Here is a 26,611-nt window from a genome sequence, read left to right as displayed (position 1 = left end):
ATACTAAGGTTAGGGGTTAGCCGTCTGAAATACTAGGGTTAGGGGTTAGCAGTCTGAAATACTAGGGTTAGGGGTTAGCCGTCTGAAATACTAAGGTTAGGGGTTAGCCATCTAAAATACTAGGGTTAGGGGTTAGCCGTCTGAAATACTAGGGTTAGGGGTTAGGGGTTAGCCATCTAAAATACTAGGGTTAGGGTTTAGCCGTCTGAAATACTAAGATTAGGGGTTAGCAGTCTGAAACACTAAGGTTAGGGGTTAGCAGTCTGAAATACTAGGGTTAGGGTTTAGCCGTCTGAAATACTAGGGTTAGGGGTTAGCCGTCTGAAATACTAGGGTTAGGGGTTAGCAGTCTGAAATACTAGGGTTAGGGGTTAGCCATCTAAAATACTAGGGTTAGGGGTTAGCAGTCTGAAATACTAGGGTTAGGGGTTAGCAGTCTGAAATACTAGGGTTAGGGGTTAGCCATCTGAAATACTAGGGTTAGGGGTTAGCAGTCTGAAATACTAGGGTTAGGGGTTAGCAGTCTGAAATACTAGGGTTAGGGGTTAGCAGTCTGAAATACTAAGGTTAGGGTTAGGGGTTAGCTGTCTGAAATACTAGGGTTGGGGGTTAGCAGTCTGAAATACTAGGGTTAGGGGTTAGCAGTCTGAAATACTAGGGTTAGGGTTGGGGGTAAGCCGTCTGAAATACTAGGGTTAGGGGTTAGCAGTCTGAAATACTAGGGTTAGGGGTTAGCAGTCTGAAATACTAGGGTTAGGGGTTAGCCATCTGAAATACTAGGGTTAGGGGTTAGCAGTCTGAAATACTAGGGTTAGGGGTTAGCAGTCTGAAATACTAGGGTTAGGGGTTAGCAGTCTGAAATACTAAGGTTAGGGTTAGGGGTTAGCCGTCTGAAATACTAGGGTTAGGGGTTAGCCGTCTGAAATACTAGGGTTAGGGTTAGGGGTTAGCCATCTGAAATACTAAGGTTAGGGGTTAGCAGTCTGAAATACTAGGGTTAGGGGTTAGCAGTCTGAAATACTAAGGTTAGGGTTAGGGGTTAGCCGTCTGAAATACTAGGGTTAGGGGTTAGCCGTCTGAAATACTAGGGTTAGGGGTTAGCAGTCTGAAATACTAGGGTTAGGGGTTAGCAGTCTGAAATACTAGGGTTAGGGGTTAGCAGTCTGAAATACTAGGGTTAGGGGTTAGCAGTCTGAAATACTAGGGTTAGGGGTTAGCCGTCTGAAATACTAGGGTTAGGGTTAGGGGTTAGCCATCTGAAATACTAAGGTTAGGGGTTAGCAGTCTGAAATACTAGGGTTAGGGGTTAGCAGTCTGAAATACTAGGGTTAGGGGTTAGCCGTCTGAAATACTAAGGTTAGGGGTTAGCCGTCTGAAATACTAAGGTTAGGGGTTAGCAGTCTGAAATACTAGGGTTAGGGGTTAGGGGTTAGCCGTCTGAAATACTAAGGTTAGGGGTTAGCAGTCTGAAATACTAGGGTTAGGGGTTAGGGGTTAGCCGTCTGAAATACTAAGGTTAGGGGTTAGCAGTCTGAAATACTAGGGTTAGGGGTTAGCCGTCTGAAATACTAGGGTTAGGGGTTAGCCGTCTGAAATACTAAGGTTAGGGGTTAGCAGTCTGAAATACTAGGGTTAGGGGTTAGGGGTTAGCCGTCTGAAATACTAAGGTTAGGGGTTAGTCGTCTGAAATACTAGGGTTAGGGGTTAGCCGTCTGAAATACTAGGGTTAGGGGTTAACCATCTAAAATACTAGGGTTAGGGGTTAGCAGTCTGAAATACTAGGGTTAGGGGTTAGGGGTTAGCCATCTAAAATACTAGGGTTAGGGTTTAGCCGTCTGAAATACTAAGGTTAGGGGTTAGCAGTCTGAAATACTAGGGTTAGGGGTTAGCCATCTAAAATACTAGGGTTAGGGGTTAGCAGTCTGAAATACTAGGGTTAGGGGTTAGCAGTCTGAAATACTAGGGTTAGGGGTTAGCAGTCTGAAATACTAGGGTTAGGGGTTAGCCGTCTGAAATACTAGGGTTAGGGGTTAGCCGTCTGAAATACTAGGGTTAGGGTTGGGGGTTAGCAGTCTGAAATACTAGGGTTAGGGGTTAGCAGTCTGAAATACTAGGGTTAGGGGTTAGCAGTCTGAAATACTAGGGTTAGGGTTGGGGGTAAGCCGTCTGAAATACTAGGGTTAGGGGTTAGCAGTCTGAAATACTAGGGTTAGGGGTTAGCAGTCTGAAATACTAGGGTTAGGGGTTAGCCGTCTGAAATACTAGGGTTAGGGGTTAGCCGTCTGAAATACTAGGGTTAGGGTTAGGGGTTAGCCATCTGAAATACTAAGGTTAGGGGTTAGCAGTCTGAAATACTAGGGTTAGGGGTTGGCAGTCTGAAATACTAAGGTTAGGGTTAGGGGTTAGCCGTCTGAAATACTAGGGTTAGGGGTTAGCCGTCTGAAATGCTAGGGTTAGGGGTTAGCCGTCTGAAATACTAGGGTTAGGGTTAGGGGTTAGCCATTTGAAATACTAAGGTTAGGGGTTAGCAGTCTGAAATACTAGGGTTAGGGGTTAGCAGTCTGAAATACTAGGGTTAGGGGTTAGCCGTCTGAAATACTAAGGTTAGGGGTTAGCCGTCTGAAATACTAGGGTTAGGGTTAGGGGTTAGCCGTCTAAAATACCAGGGTTAGGGGTTAGGGGTTAGCCGTCTGAAATAGTAAGGTTAGGGGTTAGCAGTCTGAAATACTAGGGTTAGGGGTTAGGGGTTAGCCGTCTGAAATACTAAGGTTAGGGGTTAGCAGTCTGAAATACTAGGGTTAGGGGTTAGGGGTTAGCCGTCTGAAATACTAAGGTTAGGGGTTAGCAGTCTGAAATACTAGGGTTAGGGGTTAGGGGTTAGCCGTCTGAAATACTAAGGTTAGGGGTTAGCAGTCTGAAATACTAGGGTTAGGGGTTAGCAGTCTGAAATACTAGGGTTAGGGGTTAGGGGTTAGCCGTCTGAAATACTAAGGTTAGGGGTTAGCAGTCTGAAATACTAAGGTTAGGGGTTAGCCGTCTGAAATACTAGGGTTAGGGGTTAGCCATCTGAAATACTAGGGTTAGGGGTTAGCAGTCTGAAATACTAGGATTAGGGGTTAGGGGTTAGCCGTCTGAAATACTAAGGTTAGGGGTTAGCAGTCTGAAATACTAAGGTTAGGGGTTAGCCGTCTGAAATACTAGGGTTAGGGGTTAGCCATCTGAAATACTAGGGTTAGGGGTTAGCCGTCTGAAATACTAAGGTTAGGGGTTAGCAGTCTGAAATACTAGGGTTAGGGGTTAGCCATCTGAAATACTACGGTTAGGGTTGGGGTTAGGGGTTAGCAGTCTGAAATACTAGGGTTAGGGTTAGGGGTTAGCAGTCTGAAATACTAGGGTTAGGGGTTAGCCGTCTGAAATACTAGGGTTAGGGGTTAGCAGTCTGAAATACTAGGGTTAGGGGTTAGCAGTCTGAAATACTAGGGTTAGGGGTTAGCAGTCTGAAATACTAGTGTTGGGGTTAGCAGTCTGAAATACTAGGGTTAGGGGTTAGCAGTCTGAAATACTAGGGTTGGGGTTAGCAGTCTGATATACTAGGGTTAGGGTTAGGGGTTAGCAGTCTGAAATACTAGGGCTAGGGATAAGCAGTCTGAAATACTAGGGTTAGGGTTGGGGGTAGGCAGTCTGAAATACTAGGGTTAGGGGTTAGCAGTCTGAAATACTTGGGTTAGGGGTTAGCAGTCTGAAATACTAGGGTTAGGGGTTAGCAGTCTGAAATACTAGGGTTAGGGGTTAGCAGTCTGAAATACTAGGGTTAGGGGTTAGCAGTCTGAAATACTAGGGTTAGGGGTTAGCCGTCTGAAATACTAGGGTTAGGGGTTAGCAGTCTGAAATACTAGGGTTAGGGGTTAGCCGTCTGAAATACTAGGGTTAAGGTTGGGGGTTAGCCGTCTGAAATACTAGGGTTAGGGGTTAGCAGTCTGAAATACTAGGTCCCGTGTGGCTCAGTTGGTAGAGCATGGTGTTTGCAACGCCAGGGTTGTGGGTTCGATTCCCACGGGGGACCAGTACGGGAACAAAAAAAAAAAAAAAAAATGTATTAAATGAAATGTATGCATTCACTACTGTAAGTCGCTCTGGATAAGAGCGTCTGCTAAATGACTAAAATGTAAAATGTAAATGTAAATACTAGGGTTAGGGGTTAGCAGTCTGAAATACTAGGGTTAGGGGTTAGCAGTCTGAAATACTAGGGTTAGGGGTTAGCAGTCTGAAATACTAGGGTTAGGGGTTAGCCGTCTGAAATACTAGGGTTAGGGGTTAGCCGTCTGAAATACTAGGGTTAGGGTTGGGGGTTAGCAGTCTGAAATACTAGGGTTAGGGTTTAGCCGTCTGAAATACTAGGGTTAGGGTTGGGGGTTAGCCGTCTGAAATACTAGGGTTAGGGGTTAGCCGTCTGAAATACTAGGGTTAAGGTTGGGGGTTAGCCGTCTGAAATACTAGGGTTAGGGGTTAGCAGTCTGAAATACTAGGGTTAGGGGTTAGCAGTCTGAAATACTAGGGTTAGGGGTTAGCCGTCTGAAATACTAGGGTTAGGGTTGGGGGTTAGCCGTCTGAAATACTAGGGTTAGGGGTTAGCAGTCTGAAATACTAGGGTTAGGGGTTAGCCGTCTGAAATACTAGGGTTAGGGTTGGGGGTTAGCCGTCTGAAATACTAGGGTTAGGGGTTAGCAGTCTGAAATACTAGGGTTAGGGGTTAGCAGTCTGAAATACTAGGGTTAGGGGTTAGCAGTCTGAAATACTAGGGAACACAAACAGTACTTTGATGAGGTCTAATGGGTCATTTACTAATAAAGGAACAATGCAGGATTTTTCATTGGGCTCTTTTAGACAAAAACACAATAGATTATTGGCTAATGTAGTCAGTCATTGTGCATGTACTGTAAACTGATTTGAATGAGCATCTGTACATTCTAGAACTATATTGACTACATGCACGTACGTGAGGGCATGTCTGTGTGGGAGAGGATTGAGAAGTGAGCTAACCAAAGGCCCCAAACGGGTCGTCAGAGGGCAGGATGGTGATGATGGTGCGGGTGAGCACCCCCAGTTTAGCACCCCCTGTGGTGACGTTGAGCAACTCGATGCGGAAGGTCTCCTCCAGCTCAGGAATCACATCGTCGATGATGTAGATGGGAACTGGCTTACTGGTCTCCCCCTCCAGGAGAACCACGTCAGAGGACGCTACGCTGTAGTCGTCACCTGGGTTGACACACACATTGTTAGACACACACAATTTGATACATACACTTTGCGTGCGCACACATGCACACACACCCACCCACACACACAGTCCCTGCTATACAGTTTATATGAGACACTATCGATACTATTGAGATGATGTAGACCACACTGACCAACTCTGGCAGTCATTGGTACAGCCCTGAACTTCACAGACACGTCAGCAAAAATCCCCCCAATGCGTGTGACATTGATAATGGGTCCAACATAGTTCTCGGCCACGTTGACGGCAGGGGCGGACAGCTGCAGAAACCCAAAGGCGTCATCACTGGCCTCTACTATGACCTGGGCCACGATCTCTGCCTTCGGACCAAGACGAGGAGACTGGGCAACTAGGAAAGAGAAGAAACTTGTATGGTTTGACAAAAAAACTATATCCCTAGTCCAGCTGCATACACTACATGACCAAAAGTATGTGGACACCTGCTCTTCGAACATCTCATTCCAAAATCATGGGCATTAATATGGAGTTGGTGCCCCCTTTGCTGCTTCAACAGCATCCACTCTTCAGGGAAGGCTTTTCACTAGATGTTGGAACATTGCTGCAGGGACTTGCTTCCATTCAGCCACAAGAGCATTAGTGAGGTCGGGCACTGATGTTGGGCGATCAGGCCTGGCTCGCAGTCGGCGTTCCAATTCATCCCAAAGGTTTTCGATTGGGTCATTACTTTGGTCACTACTCTGTGCAGGCCAGTCAAGTTCTTCCACACCGATCTCGACAAACCATTTCTGTATAGACCTCGCTTTGTGCATGGGGGCATTGTCATGCTGAAATAAAAGGAAAGGGCCTTCCCCAAACTGTTGCCACAAAGTTGGAAGCACAGAATAGTCTAGAATGTTATTGTATGCTGTAGCATTAAGATTTCCCTTCACTGGAACTAAGGGGCCTAGCCCGAACCATGAAAAAGTCCCAGACAATTATTCCTCCTCTATCAAACTTTACAGTTGGCACTATGCATTCGGGCAGGTAGCGTTCTCCTGGCATCTGCTAAACCCAGATTTTTCCGTCGGACTGCCAGATGGTGAAGAGTGATTCCTCACTCCAGAAAACGCGTTTCCACTGCTCCAGAGTCCAAAGTCGGCAAGCTTTTTTAAATGATTTTTAAATAAAAAAATGTTAACCTTTTATTTAACTAGGCAAATCAGTTAAGAACAAATTCTTATTTACAATGGCGGCGAGCTTTACAACACTCCAGACGATGCTTGGCATTGTGCATGGAGAACCCGGCTGCGGAAACCAATTTCTTGAAGCTCCCGATGAACAGGTATTGTGCTGACGTTGCTTCCAGAGGCAGTTTGGAACTCGGTAGTGAGTGTTGCAACCGAGGACAGACGAGTTTCATACGCTTCAGCACTAGTCGTCCCATTCTGTGAGCCTGTGCGGTCTACCACTTTGTGGTTGAGCCGTTGTTGCTTCTAGACGTTTTCACAATATCAGCACTTACAGTTGACCGGGGCAGCTGTAGCAGGACAGAAATTTGACAAACTGACTTGTTGGAAAGGTGGCATCCTATGACGGTGCCACATTGAAAGTCAATAAGCTCTTCAGTAAGGCCATTCTACTGCCAATGTATGTCTATGGAGATTGCATGGCTGTGTGCTTGATTCTATACACCTGTCAGCAACGGGTGTGGCTGAAATAGCCGAATCCACTAATTTGAAGGGGTGTCCACATACTTTAGTATATATAGTGAACAGTTGAAGTCGGAAGTTTACATACACCTTAGCCAAATACATTTAAACTCAGTTTTTCACAATTCCTGACATTTAATCCTAGTAAAAAGTCCCTGTCTTAGGTCAGTTAGGATCACCATTTTATTTTAAGATTGTGAAATGTCAGAATAATAGTAGAGAGAATGATTTATTTCAGCTTTTATTTCTTTCATGTAACTGAGGTCAGGGATTTGTGATGGCCACTCCAATATCTTCACTTTGTTGTACTTAAGCCATGTTGCCACAACTTTGGAAGTATGCTTGGGGTCATTGTCCATTTGGAAGACCCATTTGCGACCAAGCTTTAACTTTCTGACTGATGTTTTGAGATGTTGCTTCAATATATCCACATAATTTCCCTCCCTCGTGATGTCATCTATTTTGTGAAGTGCACTAGTCCCTCCTGCAGCAAAGCACCCCTACAACATGATGCTGCCACCCCCATGCTTCACGGTTGGGATGGTATTCTTTGGCTTGCAAGCTTCCCCCTTTTTCCTCCAAACATAAGAATGGTCATTATGGCCAAACAGTTCTATTTTTGTTATATCAAACCTGAGGACATTTCTCCAAAAAGTATGATCTTTGTCCCCATGTGCAGTTGCAAACTATAGTCTGGCTTTTTTATGGTGGTTTTGGAGCAGTGTCTTCTATCTTGCCGAGCGACCTTTGAGGTTATGTCGATACAGGACTCGTTCTACTGTGGATATAGATACTTTTGTACGGTTTTCCTCCAGCATCTTCACAAGGTCCTTTGCTGTTTTTCTGGGATTGATTTGCACTTTTCACGCCAAAGTACGTTCATCACTAGGAGACAGAACGCGTCTCCTTCCTAAGCGGTATATCGGCTGTGTGGTCCCATGGTGTTTATACTTGCGTACTATTGTTTGTACAGATGAACGTGGTACCTTTAGGCGTTTGGAAATTGCTCCCAAGAATGAACCAGACTTGTGGAGGTCTACAATTTATTTTCTGAGGTCTTGGCTGATTTATTTTAAATTTCCCATGATGTCAAGCAAAGAGGCACTGAGTTTGAAGGTAGGCTTTGAAATACATTCACAGGTACACCTCCAATTGACTCAAATTATGTAAATTACCCGCTGGAATTGTGATACAGTGAATTATAAGTAAATAATCTGTCTGTAAACAATTGTTGGAAAAATTACTTGTGTCATGCACAAAGTAGATGTCCTAACCGACTTTCCAAAACTATGGTTTGTTAACAAGAAATTTGTAGAGTGGTTGAAAAACGAGGTTTAATGACTCCAACCTAAGTGTATGTAAACTTCCAACTTCAACTGTATGTATATATAGTGTTTAAATATATATATATATATAGTGTAGGTATATATAGCGTACATATATATAGTGAATGTATATATAGTGTACATATATATAGTGAATGTATGTATATATAGTATGTATATATAGTGTGTATATATAGTGTATGTACACTATCGTTCAAAAGTTTGGGGTCACTTAGAAATGTTCCTGTTTTTGAAAGAAAAGAAAAAATGTTGCCAATTAAAATAACATCAAATTGATCAGAAATACAGTGTAGACATTGTTTATGTAGTAAATGACAATGTGGCTGGAAACGGCAGATTTTTAAGGGAATATCTACATAGGCGTACAGAGGCCAGCATCTCGGAGTCGCCTCTTCACTGTTGACGTTGAGACTGGTGTTTTGCGGGTACTATTTAATGAAGCTGCCAGTTGAGGACTTGTGAGGCGTCTGTTTCTCAAACTAGACACTCTAATGTATTTGTCCTCTTGCTCAGTTGTGCACCGGGGCCTCCCACACCTCTTTCTATTCTGGTTAGAGCCAGTTTGCTCTGTTCTGTGAAGGGAGTAGAACACAGAGTTCTTTGAGATATTCAGTTTCTTGGCAATTTATCGCATGGAATAACCTTCATTTCTCAGAACAAGAATCCACAAATGCTGATGCTCCAGATACTCAACTAGTCTAAAGAAGGCCAGTTTGATTGCTTCTTTAATCAGCACAAAAGTTTTCAGCTGTGCTAACATAATTGCAAAAGGGTTTTCTAATGATCAATTAAGCTTTTAAAATGATAAACTTGGATTAGCTAACACAACGTGCCATTGGAACACAGTAGTGATGGTTGCTGATAATGGGCCTCTGTACGTCTATGTGGATTATCCATAAAACATCTGCTGTTTCCAGCTACAATAATCATTTACAACATTAAGAATGTCTGCACTGTATTTCTGATCAATTTGATGTTATTTTAATGGACAAAAAATGTGCTTTTCTTTCAAAAACAAGGACATTTCTCAGTGACCCCAAACTTTTGAACGATAGTTTATAGTTTTTGTATATATAGTGTATGTGTGTTTGTATATGTGTGTTTGTGTGTAGCGGGAGCACACAAAGTTGTGTATAAATATATATATATATATATATATATATATATGTATATATATATATATATATATATATATATATATATATATATATATATATATATATATATATACACATGTGTGTGTATATGTATGTATGTGTGTGTATATATAAATATATCGTATGTTGACCATGTATAAGGCTGGATATTCATAGTTGTGATGTGAACATGTTGCAGTGATTTACTTAATCTCTCATGCTGTCCTCCTCCTATGAGATTGACACTGATCAGCTCCATGAATACAGACTCATCCCTCTCAGGCTCTTCATCATCCAGCACTCGAAGGGTTACTTTAGCCTCACTCTGATTGGCTGCAAACACCACCGACTCCAGGAGGGGGACAAAATCATTCCCCTCATTGGCCCGGCCCACCCCCGGGGTCAAGAAGGGGGCGGCGTCAGCCTCACTCAGGGTCCCGTACGTCACGCGCACCCTTCCCATCAGCCCCCTCTGCCTGTAGATGGTGAGGGTGACCAGAGTGTGGCCCTCAGGTAGGCGGACCGGCCTGCTGCTCTCCGAGAACACAAACACTCCATAGGGGTCGTCACTGGCCAGCACGGTCACAGTGGCCTCAGTCCTCACACTCAGACGCCCATGGGAGACGTTGACTAGGGACACACCGAATCTCTTGTCCAGCTCCGGCACCTCGTCCTGGGCCACCTGGAGCTCAATCTCCCCCCTGGTCTGGCCCACGTGGAAGGTGAGGTTCCCGGCCCTGCTGATGAGGTCTTCCTCAGAGCTGACATCAGCCTCCCAGAATACAGTTACGTTGGACAAGGCACCGAACAACCGCATCACCTGAGATGGTTAGAGGGGGGGCCCAGAGAGAGAGTAGAGTAAACACACACACACTGAAACACACAGAGACACATACACATACACACACTGAAACACAGAGATACACAAACACACACAAACACAGAGATACACACTGAAACACACACTGAAACACAGAGCACACACTGAAACACAGAGATTCACACAGAGACACACACTGAAACACAGAGTTACACAAACACACACAAACACAGAGATACACACAGAGACACACACACTGAAACACAGAGATACACACACTAAAACACAGAGATACACACACTGAAACACAGAGATACACACAGAGACACACACGTAGAAACACAGAGATACACACACTGAAACACAGACTGAAACACAGAGATACACACAGAGACACACACACTGAAACACAGAGATACACACACTGAAACACAGACTGAAACACAGAGATACACACAGAGACACACACACTGAAACACAGAGATACACACACTGAAACACAGAGATACACACAGAGACACACACACTGAAACACAGAGATACACACACTGAAACACAGAGATACACACAGAGACACACACACTGAAACACAGAGATACACACACTGAAACACAGACTGAAACACAGAGATACACACAGAAACACACACTGACCTGCAGCAGCACAGTGCTGCGCCCCTCCTCAGGCTCGGTGCCATTGACAGACAGAGAGTCCAGGCTGAACTGAAACACTCCATGTGCGTCGTCAGAGGCAGCGATGGTCACAGTGATATGGGAGGCAACTCCCAAGCTGGCTAGAAAGACATACAGGTGTTTAACTATAGGGACATCACAACGTGTGACAGCCAGGAGAGTAGCACACACTGTAAACCCTGTCATTATTTTCATAGCTAAAATCAATGCCTGCTTCCTATTGTGTCACATTGTGTAGAACTGAATTCCAATTGAATCCTATTGATCCTCTTGAAATGCTAATCCTGAACACTGCAGTGCATTGTGGGTTTTTAATAAGGGAGAGGGTGAACCCCTACAGAGAAACAATGATCCCTGGGATCTGGGACATTTTCTGTTAACCACTTACCACTGCTGCCCTCATCTCAATAGAATGCCTATTTGCTTTTCCCACATCCCTTTCCCCGGTCACTGCTCACTGGACCCATTGAAATTTTAATTCCACACACACACACAAAGGTACACATTGAGGCGTAAGCACGCAAATACAAGTGCATGCACGCAAGCGTGCAAACACACACAGAGCCTGGCCTTATCAGAGTAGGGTAAGAACTACAGAGGACTTAACACCTCTCCCAACAATATATACATATGCTTAGGAGGAGAGGGACAGTCTAAAAGGATGGGAGGTATTTGGGGGGAGGTGTAGGGGAGGTGGTCTTACCACGGTGGTGAGAGGACAAGAGGAAGAAGTCAGTGTCACTTTCTCCACTGCCACTGCCTTCACTTCGAAGGAACTGACCCACTTTGGGAGCACACAGGAGCACACCAGAGTAGTGGGGATAATTGGGGAGTACAGCACACGGGAGCACACGGGAGCACACAAAGTTGTAGAACACAGGCAAAGGATCAGTTAGAGCAGGATTTCAGGGATGGGAAACACTGAAAGATATGATTACAGGATAGGAAGGTGGACTATTTACAATGATCAGAAACAAGAGAAGAGGTGGTAAGAAGATCAGCACCAATTGGACGATCAATCAATCAATCAATCAACCAATGGTATTTGTTTTACCTCCTCCGTCAGGGTTGTAGAGCTCCACTCTGAACACCTTGTCCAACTCAGGGACGGTGTTGTCTATGACGGTCACACTGATGTACTTGAAGCGTTCTCCTGGCAAGAAGTCTAGCATGCCGTCTGAGTCCTGTATGGGCCATGGAACAGGTGCAGGCAGAGTAGGTAGGGAACAAGGGGTTAGCTTGGGGAGATAGCACAAGCTCACTATCAAACAGACATCAAAGGAGTTAGTCTAGTGACAACCTATTAACTAGTCATCAAAGGAGTTAGTCTAGTGACAACCTATTAACTAGTCATCAAAGGAGTTAGTCTAGTGACTCAAACATTATGTAGTGTAAGCCGTATTATTCTCTTAATCTTTTCAAAATAAAAGGGCAGCAGATAGCCAAGTATAAGGATCGAATAGGACGTTCTTATGGGTAAAATCCTACCTAAACACACATTCCTAAATCATAAATCATGCATCATTCATGTATTAGGATATTTTTTTGAAAAATGGTCAAGTGACCATCCATCCCTGTGTCTGTCTGAGATGCTGATCTACAGTACAAGGATGGCAGGAAATGACCTCATAGTCCTCGGGGCTGGCAGCGGTAAACGGTGAGGTCCTATAGCCGACCATGACTCTTCCCAGGAGGCCTTGGGCCCTGGCCACCAGCAGGCGAACCTCGCCATCATCCTCGTTGACCGTGATGTGGGCAGGCTCTGTTGCCGGGCGGATTATGCCCTCAGCCGGCAGTCTCGGCTGGAACTGGAGCAGACCTGGGAGAGAGGGAGACCAGTACTCACAACAGCTGCTCATCTAGCTTCATAGAACAATAAGCCTGGTCAGAGATGATCAGCGAGGGGATCAATACATGACATATTACTGATACATTCATAACACGGGAACATCCATAACTATGAGTGATCTAATTGTGTCTGTGACAAATGCATATCATCAGTTGATGATTGACTCACATCAACAGCAGTTTGCTACAGTGTTTTTACATTATGTTTTTACATTATGTTTTTACATTATGCCACAAACTGAACCAATTTCCTACAGATTATAAGCAGAACTTCTTGTGTTTGTCAACTATGTGTTTTTACAGATATCTGCAGTTCTTGATTCATGTACTCTGGACGAGAATTGGCATTAGGCAGTTTGATGTGAAAATCAGTTTGAGGTTCTACTGGGGTGGCACAGGGGTGTGTGTGTCTCTCCCTGCACCATAGGGATGGTCGCTGGCCATGACGGTGACTCTGGTAGCTGAGTTGTCAGGATTGATGCTGGACCCACTGGTGGGGGTGGAGCCTGGCTTCCCATCGCCGGACTCTGCTGACACCAGAGTGACCTGGAAGGACTCTGCGAACTCAGGGGTGTCATCATTCAACACCAGCAGGTTCAGGACCTGGGAGTCGCAGGGAGATGATGTCATAACACATGAGAGATAGTCAAGATTTCAATCTAAAATTAACTGCTTAGATATGTGTAGATATTCATAATGTATTTGTTTGCAGGCTTTAGTGTCTGTAGTGGATGTGAAGCTAAGCCTAATCATTAGCAAACACCGTTGACCAGAACAACATATTCCTCTCAGCCACTAGGTGGGGCTAGAAGTTAACAACACTACTGACTGGACGAAAACAGTTTTCTGGGATGAAATATGGCCAGAAATGTAGATGAATGGTAAAACATTTCTCCTGACTTGTTAGTCTGACCTTTCAGTGTGTTTGTGTGCATGCATGTGCATGTGTGAGTGTGTGTATGTGTGTATGTGTGTGTGTGTGTGTGTGTGTGTGTGTGTGTGTGTGTGTGTGTGTGTGTGTGTGTGTGTGTGTGTGTGTGTGTGTGTGTGTGTGTGTGTGTGTGTGTGTGTGTGTGTGTATACAGTGTTACTCTACAGGTGTACCAAGGAGCATGCTCATTGTTCAGTGGGGTTTCCCTGGTTCATGTGTGAATGAGGAGTGCATTGGTAGTCTTCCCAGAGCCGTTGTGTGTGTGTCTGTGTGTGTGTTTGTGTCTGTGTGTGTCTGTGTGTGGGACTCTGGTTGTTCCTCCACACCTCAGAGCGCTGACCGGGAAGGAAGAGCACCGAGCCGCTGGCATTGGCAAAGTCCTGGTGGGCCGGAGCCTGGCTGTCTGAGTTAAGCTGAGTGACCGTGTAGTTGACATAGACGTGGTCCAGATCCCCGCGCGTCCGCTCAATAACACAGGAGATGGTGGAGCCTTCCTCTGACGTCTGGCCATAGAGAAAGGACAGAGAGCACAGCCACAGAGCCTGGTTGTTAATGATGCTCCCTAAACCAACCAGACATTGGGACATTTTAAACCATATTGTCACATCAAAAATTGTAAACAAACTTTAATTTGATGACAAACTCTGACAAGACATCACAAACTTGTTATCAATTCAAGACTGACACGACTCATTCCAAAAATGTCCCTTTGCTCTTTCATGGACAGCCCTCCTCTAATTCCTGCACAGTCATGATGTGATTTGCAAAGAGACACCTGATATCCCCACATGCCTCTGAGTCCCTTTGTCCCCATGCAGAATTAGAATTAGCCATGTGTCCAGTCTCTCTAAAGGGCTGAGCGCACACTTCCTCCACCCAGGCGTGAACACTGGTTAAATATGCACGAGGACACACAAACCACTGGCTTCAATTACATGTCTTTCTAGGTAACCAAATATCCATATTCTCAGGGTACATGCTGGATCAAAGCTAGTCACAGAATGTGACAATAATGTGCTCTTCTCCAGCGTGCTGTGTTTCTTACATAATTTTACTGATCTGTCAGTCAAGTTCAGAGCTATACGAATGACTGCCTTAGTTGGCAAGTGGGGTCTACATTTCATCTCGATAGTGTCAATAGCGTCTCATTTATACTGTAAAGCAGGTAAGACACTGTATGTGTGCATGTGTGTATGTATCAGGGGTCGTGTTAATGCAGGATTCTGCATTTTTCATGCAGAAAAAGGAAAGATAAAACGCAAAATAAATATCTTGCTGCGTTTAAAAAAAAACAGATCTAAAATTATTTTTATTGTAAATTCTGCTCGGCTTCAATCAGGGTTCAAACGAAATCATGAATGTAAAAGGACTAATTTTGTGCTTCAGTTGCACTTCTCCATCAGGATGAAATATCTTTGCTCTGACTGATGTGTGGGCGACTTTTCTCTGGTACTTTCATCCGGTGTCGTTTTTCCTCTGGTAGCAGGTTAAAATGGAAGAGTAACTTCAAGCAAACATCAGGAAATGTATCTGGCTACATTCTTTCTATGATATATATTAGAAATGTGATGGCCATGCATAGTTTTTGCAAAAGAATACCTTAAGTTAATGTACTTGTGAGCTAATGTAAGCTAATGTATGTGTGGCTGCTAACCAAATATCATTGTACTTTCTGTCAAATGTGTTGCACTAATGTATTTTGTGTGAAGAAAAACTATAGTTGCACATCCCTGATCACTCTATTGAAGTAAAAAAAACACTGTTGACTTTCAGTATTAGACCCAGGTGAAATGGTTCAAAACAAAGATTTGTTTATGTTCTGCGTTTTGAAAATGCAGATTTCTGAAAGCTAATGCGACCCATGTGTGTGTGTGTGTGTGTGTGTGTGTGTGTGTGTGTGTGTGTGTGTATGTGTGTGTGTGTGTGTGTGTGTGTGTGTGTGTGTGTGTGTGTATATATATATGTGTGTGTGTATATGTGTGTGTGTGTGTGTGTGTATGTGTGTGTGTTTTTTTTTTGTGTGTGTGTATATATATGTGTGTGTGTGTGTGTGTGTGTGTGTGTGTGTGTGTGTGTGTGTGTGTGTGTGTGTGTATATATGTGTGTGTGTGTGTGTGTGTATATGTGTGTGTGTGTGTGTGTGTGTGTGTGTGTGTGTGTGTGTGTGTGTGTGTGTGTGTGTGTGTCTTACGCTTGGTATGCAGGTGCCGGTGAAGCCAAAGAAGCCGTTGGCGTTGTCACTCTTCATCACCCGTAGGGTGGCGGTGGGGCGGGGGAGGGGGAGGCGCGCCCCCCCGTGGGCCGCCACCAGCTGCAAGTAGAACACTTCCTCCCCCTCCTCCTCCTTGTCGTCCCGCACCTTCACCTCAAAGGCCTTCTGCCTCTCGTCCTGCCTGTACTGCAGGTAGCCAGAGATGTTCCTCAGGTCCGTCTTGGCGGGCTGCGTGTGGAGCTCGTGGATCTCTGAGCGGTTCAGTCTGCTGTGGTAGAGACGCAGATCCTGCAGGAGGCCCGTGTAACGCTCCTCTCCGTAGTGGTCCGAGCCGATCCTCACCGGAGCTGAACCTGCAACACACACAGGAGGTAGAAGAATACACTCAGAAAAACATCAAGCAGTGATGATGCTGCTGTCCAAAAAAAATGCTTTTTGTATACAGAGAAGCTGACAAGCATGTGTTGTACAGTGTATCCATCCAGAATAATTCATTAATGCTACAGTGCCCCCAACCCTCACCACACACACACACACACACACACACACACAGACCACCAGCGAGCATTTCAACAGCAGAAAAATTGACAAATAGAGGAAGCTCGCCACGGTGCCCACAGACAAAGCTCTCAGACAAAGCTCTCAGACAAAGCTCTCACACAAAGCAATATGGGACGTGTCTGTTGTTTACATGTATATCTCTTTGATTGAAGTTAACCCAAGAAGAGCCATTGAAACAGACAGTCCCATCGTGGGGGTGGAGGGGGCTACAGAAAGCACATTGTCTTCAGTTATTGGGGGAGAACGAAAACTGCAGCCAGCTTTCATCTGCCTGTAACAATGTCCAGCAGTGTGGTGGCTAAGCGCTCGCTCAAGCATTGCTGAGTCTCTGTAAGTCCAAACAATAGAAGAGGAGGAATGGGAGAGGAGGAATGGGAGCGGAGGAATGGGAGCAGAGGAATGGGAGCAGAGGAATGGGAGCGGAGGAATGGGAGCGGAGGAATGGGAGAGGAGGCATGGGAGTGGAGGAATGCATAGTGGGGTTTTAACTAGAGCCTCCCTGACCAGATGTGGGCCAAGAGAGTGAGGAGACGAGCAGGGTCGCACAGCGCTCACTCACAGACCACCAGTGACGTCAGATTGATGAAGACATTGACATCAAAGTTTGTACAGTATGGGGAGGTCTCTGTCTGCTGAGAGTGAAGAAGCTCAGTGGAGAGGCTTCATGAAAGTTACTGTTGTCGGGGGTCTAGGTTAGGCCTACACAATAACACAACTATAAGAATCCTTTCAAACTTTTCGTTTTGTACATCTTTAATTAACTGCTATACCTTTATTATCGTTAACTCAAATAATTGAACTATGCAGAATCAGATACATAATATGTCCTTTACAGGACTGAGGTGGTTGTCATAGCTACAGGAAGAGGGTTGAACTCTAGCTAGTGGAGTAGAAGCCCTGTTCAGTTTGTAACTCCTACAGTAAACAAGACACTCCCTTAAGGTCCTGTCTTAAGAAGTATTAGGACTCCTGTCTTTAAGAGATAATTACATTCTTGGGACTCACCGTCAGTGATGGCCTCTCCTTTTAGACTCTTGACCCCTCCGGGCATGGGGTTCCCATCCAGGAAGAACTCAATCATCCCATCACCCGCCGTGATCACCACATGGAGCCACACGTTGTCCTCCACAAACCTCTCTGCCGTGGTCCGGGCCACCTGGGTGTAGTTGGCCCCCAGGGCTGTGTAGTACAGCATCACGCTCACATGAGACTCATTAGTCTGGACCTTCACCCCATAGTACAACGTCCTGTTACTGTTACCCTTAGACACGATGAAGCCATTGGTGTCCAGCCTGGGAATCAGCCAGGCCGAGAAGGTGAAGTTAGCCAGGTTGCCAGGCCCGTCCTCTGGGCTGATGGTGCCGTAGGCCCCCTGGCGGCCCGAGAAGAGCCAGGCGTCGGTGCCTGAGTGGTGCCTCCTGGAGTGGGGCCTGAGCTCCACCTCCTTGGGGAAGAAGGCGCTGAGAAGGAGGTCCTGCATAGGAGGGAGGCCGAGAGGGAAACGGTCGGATACAATCTCCCAGGCAACCCGCACATCCCCGAAGGTGCCTTGCTGCCGCAGTATGTTGAAGGAAGTAACATCAGACATGTCCAGTTCTGACAGGACGTCCTCAGCCACTTCCTGGTCCAGGTTGTCATCAGCTATGGCGAACACTCCAAAGGGGTCATCGTTGAAGGGTATCAGGACGGATGCGTTGAGGGATGTAGTAGCCAATCGGCCGCCCTCGCCAGGGTAACCACCTATGAAATACAACCAGAAAGGAAATGGTTAATGCTTTAATGTCAACAACATGTGTAATGTGACACAGAGTAATTCAGGAATAACCCATACCATCCCATTTCAACTGAGAGAACATAGGTAGCAATCTCAGATGTTGATGTTCCAGTCAAGAAGATATTTCAGGTTTGTTTCCACATACCTCACCCGGAGCATACCTGCCTCATCCCTCACCTCCCCTACCTGAGATGTTGATTAGTCTGAGGACGTAGAACTCGTTGAACTCTGGGAGTTTGTCTGAGATGGCCTGCAGGACAATGGGCTTGGTCTCCTCTCCCGTGGTGAAGGTGATGGAGCCAGAGGTGTTGATGAACTCATGACCAGGCTCCAGGGCTGTGTCATTGGCATAAAGGCGCCAGAACACCATCACGTTGCCAAAGTGTCCCCTGGCCCTGATAACACTAGGAGATGAAAGGACTGTATGAGGGACTGAGGGAGAAGAGTGCAACAGACACTACGGCCCCCAAGGACCCAAACTGACACAGCCCCGGATTAAATTATTACAGCAGTTGCTAGGATCATCAACTCAAGAAGTTTGGTTAGATCTAGTTCTGAGAGATTAACAGAAATGTCTTATTTTTTGTTTTTTTTACACAACTAATTGACCGACATCAGTTCAATTATTTGAATTCCATTTTGTTTGGTTTCTCTAGAGACAAATCAGATCAAGCCCAAACTGTGCGATCTAGTGGGGAGTTTTAGTTTCCAACAGGCCAATATTAGACATAGTTTAGCACAGAAAATGTGGTAATTAACTACAATAACCATAATCCACTGCGCGCCTACTGTCCGGTCTGTGTGGGGCGTGCAGACACGGAGAGGAAGAGACAGAAGAATGTGCGATTGAGAGGGATAGAGAACGGTTGCTTCGTGAGGTATCTCTATCTGAAAATACATTATCTAAGTAATTGACAGTTGGTATTCAGCAGTCATAAAAGTATGCCTTATTTACTTTGAAGAACTACAAAATAGTGATTTTGTCAGACAGCATAGGCAGCAGCTCTATAGAGATGAGATGATGAATTGGAATGAAATAATAAAGTCATCAATAAAACTAATGTAAATTTCACAACAACTTAACTATTTTATTAAATTAAAGTCATGTGAATAAATGATGGTTAATAAGTGATAAGCAGTAATGGGCAATCACTACCATCATGGGACTGTTTTATTCTGTGTTTGAGCATTCAACCCACTTAATGCATTTGCATTTAATGTTCTATACTATTATTGAAACCCGAAATTGAAAACTGTGATTTTAACAGAAACCAAACTGACCTCAAAAATCCCAAATCGCTCAGCTCTAGTTAGAGCTGCTAAATTATTCCAGAAGCTGGGTAAGAATCAAAGATAGGTGTATGATGTATAAAGGTGCAGGTTCCTTACTAGAAGTTGTTGGTCTTGCCCTCTTTCACAGGCCTCTCTGTCGATTCCAGGGAGAATATTCCGTTGGCCTCATCATTGGCCTCAATCACCACTGTTGCTGTGTCCGCCCCATACACGACAGCGTCACCTGTACCCACAAACACACGCACACACACACACACACACACACAGGTCACAATGTGAAATTACACAGTTAGTTGCTGGGTGTCAAGGTCAGATATCTTCACACAATCGCTTTCAAAGCATGCAGTCACTGAATACATTTACAATGCCTGTTAAAACTGTCCCTCTGTTTTTATTAATTAACAAATTACTGAACAAGAGAGAAACATTTAATGTCCTTCAAGTCAGTCAAAATAATATGATGTTCTTGTTTGAACTTATCTTCATTTATTTATTTTTTGAACACGTTGGTAAAAAAATGACACGAAAACGTCTTCTTTAATATACCCTGTTTTAAGTCTGTCCTCGGCATGTGGTTCAGAGAGAGACAGAAACGAGGTTGCCTTGAAATACCCACATTGTAATTGTCATGCTAAATATCAGAACAATAAGGAAAGAGTGTTCTCATTAACATAGCACACGGTAACCACCAACCCAGCAGAGAGGGTCAGGGTTCTGCATGTCCGCCACAACAACAAAAACATCAGAGTCCTCTTATAAACTAAGGCTTGGAGTGGAGTAGAGTGAGTCAACACGTATTTTCTATCAAAGTGGTCCATGCGTATACAGCCATCCAGGCAGGCCGAGTAGTGGGCTGGCTGGCTGGCTGGCTGGCTGGCTGGCTGACTGGCTTTGTGCTGCAGCCTGCAGAGTGAGTCTGAGTTCAGTAATTAAGTTCCCTCACAGCCTTTCATCCTGTCTGTTTTACAAAAACCTGGGTTTAGGAGGGCATTTCAGAGTCAACAGAGTCAATGCTAATCAACACAGTTACTCACCAATGTACAGAAACAACTGTCAAAGAGACTGGCTACTAAACATGGAAATACAGTCAACACAATGAGGCTGGTTGATTCGTACTAAAGCTGCCTCCAAAATGACTTGACCTATGTAACTTTGTGCTATTGTATTGAGAGTATAAATTAGATTGAGTAATTGTATAGAATGTAATTGAATAGAACGTTATCAAACATAAGAATGGCCAGGGGAGTTTCCTGGCCATGTGACCTGACCAGACCTAGCAACATTCTAGATTCTAGCTATTGGCTAAAACTAGGGCTCAGAGTTTTTCCTGTTCAGATCACGAGGTCAGGAGAAATATCTTGTCTGTTTCAGTGCAAAGAAAGCGTGTCAGTCTTCCACACCTGAAGTGTTGTATAGAATGATATAGAACGGTTCTTCCACACCTGTAGTGTTGTATAGAATGATATAGAACGGTTCTTCCACACCTGTAGTGTTGTATAGAATGATATAGAACGGTTCTTCGGTCTCAGGTATGTCGTCCTCCTCCACGACTACATAGATGTTCTTCATCCATTGTCCCACGCCAAACACCAGCACAGTGTCGTTACTCAGCGGGGCCAAGTCACGAGGTGACGCCTCGCCATAGTCCACGCGATACATCACCGTGGCAACAAAGTCAGCCGGACCAGCCCTCAAAACGGTGAAGTTAGCCACGCCCCCCTCCTGAAGCCTGACAACCACAGGCTCTGAAGGACAGAGAGACAGAGTCTTATGTCACCTTATGTCAACTGACAAACTATGTCACTTGACATAAAAACAATGTCACTTGGCATAAAAATATGTCACTTGACATATCCACTTTATGTCTGACGATACACAGCTGAACTTGAAATAACGCTCCAGTTCTTAACATACAGTAGGATGCAATTCCAAGAGATCCTCACCTGCAAAGTAAATCGGGTTATCGTTTTTGTTTATGTGCAAGCTGGCATCGAGTATGTTCCCAAGTCTTGCTCCCCCTGTCGCATTAAGGAGAGTGATGGTGAAATTCTCCATTGCCTCTGGGATCTTATGGGGAAACAAGACACTGTCACTATTGTGTAGAAAAGATGGAAGATAGAGTATCATCCAAATCATGAAACTCTATTGTCATAAATCACACAGTATATTATGTCAAGGAGCCCTGATTGTAGTAGTTGGTCAGATACCGTAGTGTTTGAGAGACAGCATTACCTCATCAGGTACAGAGAAGAGGGTGAGGTTTTTCATATACTCCCCCTCAGCAAACACAATGTATCCCTGTACGGGGCTGACGTCAGCAGACATGTGGGGCTCTAGGACCCAGGACACTGACACCTTCCCGAAGTGACCCCTGTTCCTCACCACGGGATAGGCCACTGCCAAGCAGACCCACAACATCGTTCACAATACAATACACTCAATCCTATTAGTTCCTTTATCATCTCTCTACTGCATCCTCTTTTAAATAATTAAAATGACTTCAAATATGATCACAACTGTTTTCCTGTTACGTTTCTTTTGTTATACTACATAGTCCTAAAGTGCTGTATAGTTGGTAGTCACTGTTCCTCCAGTGCTCCATTGTACCTGAGTGAGACTGGGAGCCTTTGCTCTCGTTGATGGCCTCTGCCAGTCCAGAACGGATGAACTCGATGACCCCGAATGGGTCGTCGTTCCTGCGCACCGTGATGTTGACCTCTCGGTGGTCGCCAAGGCGACTGGTTGGAGTGCTGTAGCTGCTGAGTACCATCGAGAATGTCTCATCCAGCTACACACACACACACACACACACACACACACACACACACACACACACACACACACACACACACACACACACACACACACACACACACACACACACACACACTATAACAGGACTGTCACACTGTAATCTGCCCACCGTGCTCTACACTCAAACACATATACTGTAAACTATCGAAACAAAAAAAATGAATTTCAAAGGCAATTCAAACTGGAAACTGTAAGACCAGTGACACCCTAACAGTCAGGAAGAGGTGTCCATACCATACATGATACCATATATGATGCCATACATGATGCCATACATGATGCCATACATGATGCCATACATGATACCATACATGATGCCATACATGATGCCATACATGATACCATACATGATGCCATACATGATGCCATACATGATACCATACATGATACCATACAGGATACCATACATGATGCCATATAGGATGCCATACATGATGCCATATAGGATGCCATACATGACACCAGACAGCAGTGTAGCTGTACCTCGGGGACCCCGTCAGGCCGTGCCACCAGTGCTACCAGCACCTCCCTCTCCCCGGGCTTGAACTCCAGGATACCGTTAGCGCCATAGAACTCTGTGTAGCCCGAGGGTATGAGGGCGTACTGCACCAGCTGTTTGAGCAGCTGCCCCTTGGTCCGGATCACACGCAGCTCCACCGCCTCACCCTCCTACAGGGCAAAGTTCACAGGGCAGAAAAAAGGGACAAACTATGGGTCAGAAGTGTTGCTGTTTTTGATGTAGGTTAGCCATTGATTTAACCATATTTAGAAAAAGTCTCAGAGTAGGAGTTCTGATCTAGGATCGGGTCCTGCCTCTTATTCATTATGATATAAAAGGCTAAACTTTATTATAGATCAGCACTTCTACTCTGAGATGCTTTGGGGCCATGGTCTTTCACAAAAATGACCTGGTTGGTCATTTCAACATGCAGTCCAGTGGATGAAACAGATGAGCATCAACAACCATGATATCTAAGTGTGTGGGTCAGACATACGTTGATGTACCAGGGTCCTCTGGAGAAGGAGGAGAACTCAAAGACTCCACCTGGGTCGTCGTTCTCCACGATGACAATCTCTCGACGGGTGAAGCCAGGCTTCAGGATCTGGTTCTCAACGTTAATCCTGCAACACAGAGGGGAACTCAGCGACTAGACTATGAAGGAACTCACAGGCCTCTACAGTGCATTCGGAAAGTATTCAGACCCCTTGACTTTTTGTAAAAAAACAAGACTGAAATATCACATTTACATACGTTTTCAGACCCTTTACTCATTACTTTGTTGAAGCACCTTTGGCAGTGATTACAGCCTCGAGTCTTCTTGGGTATGACGCTACAAGCTTGGCACACCTGTTATTGGGGAGTTTCTCCCATTCTTCTCCCCAGTCTGAGGACCTGAGCGCTCTGGAGCAGGTTTTCATCAAAGATATCTCTGTACTTTTCTCTGTTCATCTTTCCATCAATCCTGACTAGTCTCCCAGTCCCTGCTGCTGAAAAACATAATCACAGCATGATGCTGCCACCAAAATGCTTCACTGTAGGGATGGTGCCAGGTTTCTTGCAGATGTGACGCTTGGCATTCAAGCCAAAAAGTTCAATCTTGGTTTCATCAAACCAGAGAATCTTGTTTCTCATGGTCTGAGAGTCGTATAGGTGCCTTTTGGCAAACTCGAAGCGGGCTGTCATGTGTCTTTTACTGAGGAGTGGCTTCCATCTGGCCACTCTACCATAAAGGCCTGATTGGTGGAGCGCTGCAGAGATGGTTGTCCTCCTGGAAGATTCTCCCATCTCCTCAGAGGAACTCTGGAGCTCTGTCAGAGTAACCATCGGGTTCTTGGTCACCTCCCTGACCAAGGTCCTTCTCCCCCGATTGCTCAGTTTGGCTGGGCGGCCAGCTCTAGGAAGAGTCTTGGTGGTTCCAAACTTCTTCCATTTAAGAATGATGGAGGCCACTGTGTTCTTGGGGACCTTCAATGCTGCAGACATTTTTTGGTACCCTTCCCCAGATCTGTGCTTCGACACAATCCTGTCGTCTCGGAGCTCTACAACAATTCCTTCGACCTCACGACTTGGTTTTTGCTCTGACATGTCTGTCAACTGTAGGACCTTATATAGACAGGTGTGTGCCTTTCCAAATCATGTCCAATCAATTGAATTTACCACAGGTGGACTCCAATCAAGAGACATCTCAAGGATGATCAATGGAAACAGGATGCACCTGAGCTCAATTTCGAGTCTCATAGCAAAGGGTCTGAATACTTATGTAAATAAGGTATTTCTGTTTTTATTTTTAATATATTTGAAAAATTCTAAAAACCTGTTTTCGCTTCGTCATTATGGGTTATTGTGTGTATATTGATGAGGAAAAAGATTTTAGAATAAGGCTGTAACGTAACAAAATGTGGAAAAGTCAAGCGGTCGGAATACTTTGAATGCACCGTATACCAGGGGCATGGGGGTTGCAGTGGACTTTTAAAACCATCAAATAGTGTGTGTAAAACAACAAGGAGTGACAAAATCAAAAGTAGGGGACATGCACTTCAAAGCTTGCACCAGGTATTGCCATCTAGTAATTCCTTGTATTGTGTCATGTTCAGTAGTGACCAGAGAGGCCTGTTATTGTGACTGCTCTGAATAACATTGTCACTCAGCGGCCCCCCAAGTCTCTCTCTCTCACAGCAGGAAGCCTGTGTGTAAAGCATTCCAAACAAACACTTGCAGGCAACGTGCAGCATGCATACAAACACTGATCTCTTTACAGGAAGAAAGGTTAAATTAGGTGCAACACAAAGATCCCGCCTTACTCCCCACACACTCTCTTCCTACAACAACAACCACCACAACAACCCCATCTCCCATCAACCAAAGGTCACAGAAATCCTAAAGTGGTCCCTTTTCCCCAGAGCAAGCCCTGATTCACAGCACACAAATGGTCCAGGCTCACTCCACTCTCCACTTACACAAAGTACACTACAAAGCGCGCAGTCTCCACTCTGCAGGATAGGGGTGGGAGGGAGGGAGGGAGGGAGAGAGAGAGAGACAAGGTCATGGATAACAGAAGACAGGCAGGGATTGGGGTAAGGTAAAGGGGTAAGGGTAGGGGGAGGGATAGGGGTAGGGCTAAGGATAGGGGTGAGGTAGGGTAAGGGTAGGGGTAGGGTAGGGGTGAGGTAGGGTAGGGGGAAGGGTAGGGATGAGGTGGGGTAGGGGTAAGGGTAAGGGTAAAGGTAAGGGTAGGGGTGAGGTAGGGTAAAGGTAAGGGTAGGGTTGAGGGTAAGGGTAGGGTTAGGGGTGAGGTAGGGTAGGGTAAGGGTAAGGGTAGGGCTGAGGTAGGGTAAGGGTAGGGGTAGGGTAGGGGGGAGGTAGGGTAGGGGGAAAGGGTAGGGATGAGGTGGGGTAGGGGTAAGGGTAAGGGTAAAGGTAAGGGTAGGGGTGAGGTAGGGTAAAGGTAAGGGTAGGGTTGAGGGTAAGGGTAGGGTTAGGGGTGAGGTAGGGTAGGGTAAGGGTAAGGGTAGGGCTGAGGTAGGGTAAGGGTAAGGGTAGGGGTAGGGGTAGGGGTGAGGTAGGGTAAGGGTAAGGGTAGGGGTAGGGGTGAGGTAGGGTAAGGGTAAGGGTAAGGGTAGGGCTGAGGTAGGGTAGGGTAGGGGGAGGTATGAGGTAGGTTAAGGGTAGGGATGAGGTAGGGTAAGGGTAAGGGTAAGGGTAGGGGGTAGGGGTGAGGTAGGGTAGGAGTAGGGGTGAGGTAGGGTAAGGGTAAGGGTAGGGGTGAGGTAGGGTGATGGTAAGGATAGGGGGAGGGGAGGTATGGTAAGGGTAGGGGAGGTAGGATAAGGGTAGGGGTAGGGGTAGGGGAGAGGTACGGTAAGGGTAAGGGTAAGGGTAGGATTAGGGGTGAGGTAGGGTAAAGGTAAGGATAGGGGAGGGGTAAGGAGGGTAAGGGTGGGGGGTAGGGATAGGGGTAGGGGTAGGGTAAGGGTGGGGGAAGGGGTGAGGTAGGGTAAGGGTAGCGGTAGGGGTGAAGTAGGGTAAGGGTAGGGGTAGGGATGAGGTAGGGTAAGGGTAGGGGTAGGGGTGAGGTAGAGTGAGGGTAGGGGTAGGGGGAGGTAGGGTAAGGGTAGGGGTAGGGGTGAGGTAGGGTAAGGGTAGGGGTAGGGGTGAGGTAGGGTAGGGGTAAGGGTGGGGGAAGGTAGGGTAGCGGTAGGGGTAGGGGTGAGGTAGGGTAAGGGTAGGGGTGAGGTAGGGTAGGGTAGGGGTAGGGG

General features: G+C 45.6%; 1 protein-coding gene across 3 annotated transcripts in view; it reads right to left on the bottom strand.

The window, feature by feature from the left end:
• The window catches only part of LOC106585809 (adhesion G-protein coupled receptor V1), a 235,723-nt gene that overhangs the window by 165,899 nt on the left and 43,213 nt on the right, over positions 1–26,611 (bottom strand). For 2 of the 3 annotated variants that reach the window (XR_001324033.2, XM_014172456.2), the window contains exons 12-31: positions 25,313–25,345; positions 23,350–23,476; positions 22,838–23,023; positions 22,148–22,328; positions 21,773–21,936; positions 21,484–21,607; positions 21,025–21,285; positions 19,637–19,763; positions 18,434–18,651; positions 17,479–18,213; positions 15,892–16,265; positions 14,027–14,203; positions 13,192–13,372; positions 12,547–12,740; positions 11,976–12,105; positions 11,625–11,705; positions 10,883–11,022; positions 9,617–10,229; positions 5,412–5,627; positions 5,041–5,256 (exon numbers count right to left, since the gene is read on the bottom strand). Coding sequence is in view for 2 of the 3 variants with exons in the window: in XM_014172456.2 (XP_014027931.2) it covers positions 5,041–5,256; positions 5,412–5,627; positions 9,617–10,229; positions 10,883–11,022; positions 11,625–11,705; positions 11,976–12,105; positions 12,547–12,740; positions 13,192–13,372; positions 14,027–14,203; positions 15,892–16,265; positions 17,479–18,213; positions 18,434–18,651; positions 19,637–19,763; positions 21,025–21,285; positions 21,484–21,607; positions 21,773–21,936; positions 22,148–22,328; positions 22,838–23,023; positions 23,350–23,476; positions 25,313–25,345 (4,478 nt within the window). In the remaining variant the exon portion in view is untranslated. The remainder of the gene's footprint in view (positions 1–5,040; positions 5,257–5,411; positions 5,628–9,616; positions 10,230–10,882; positions 11,023–11,624; positions 11,706–11,975; positions 12,106–12,546; positions 12,741–13,191; positions 13,373–14,026; positions 14,204–15,891; positions 16,266–17,478; positions 18,214–18,433; positions 18,652–19,636; positions 19,764–21,024; positions 21,286–21,483; positions 21,608–21,772; positions 21,937–22,147; positions 22,329–22,837; positions 23,024–23,349; positions 23,477–25,312; positions 25,346–26,611) is intronic. The other variant, XM_014172457.2, reaches the window with a different exon arrangement.

This window comes from Salmo salar, chromosome ssa24 (assembly GCF_905237065.1).
Source record: "Salmo salar chromosome ssa24, Ssal_v3.1, whole genome shotgun sequence".
Taxonomy (NCBI): Eukaryota; Metazoa; Chordata; class Actinopteri; order Salmoniformes; family Salmonidae; genus Salmo; species Salmo salar.
The sequence above is the reverse complement of the archived record's forward strand: the minus strand, read 5'-3'. Positions and strand labels throughout refer to the sequence as shown.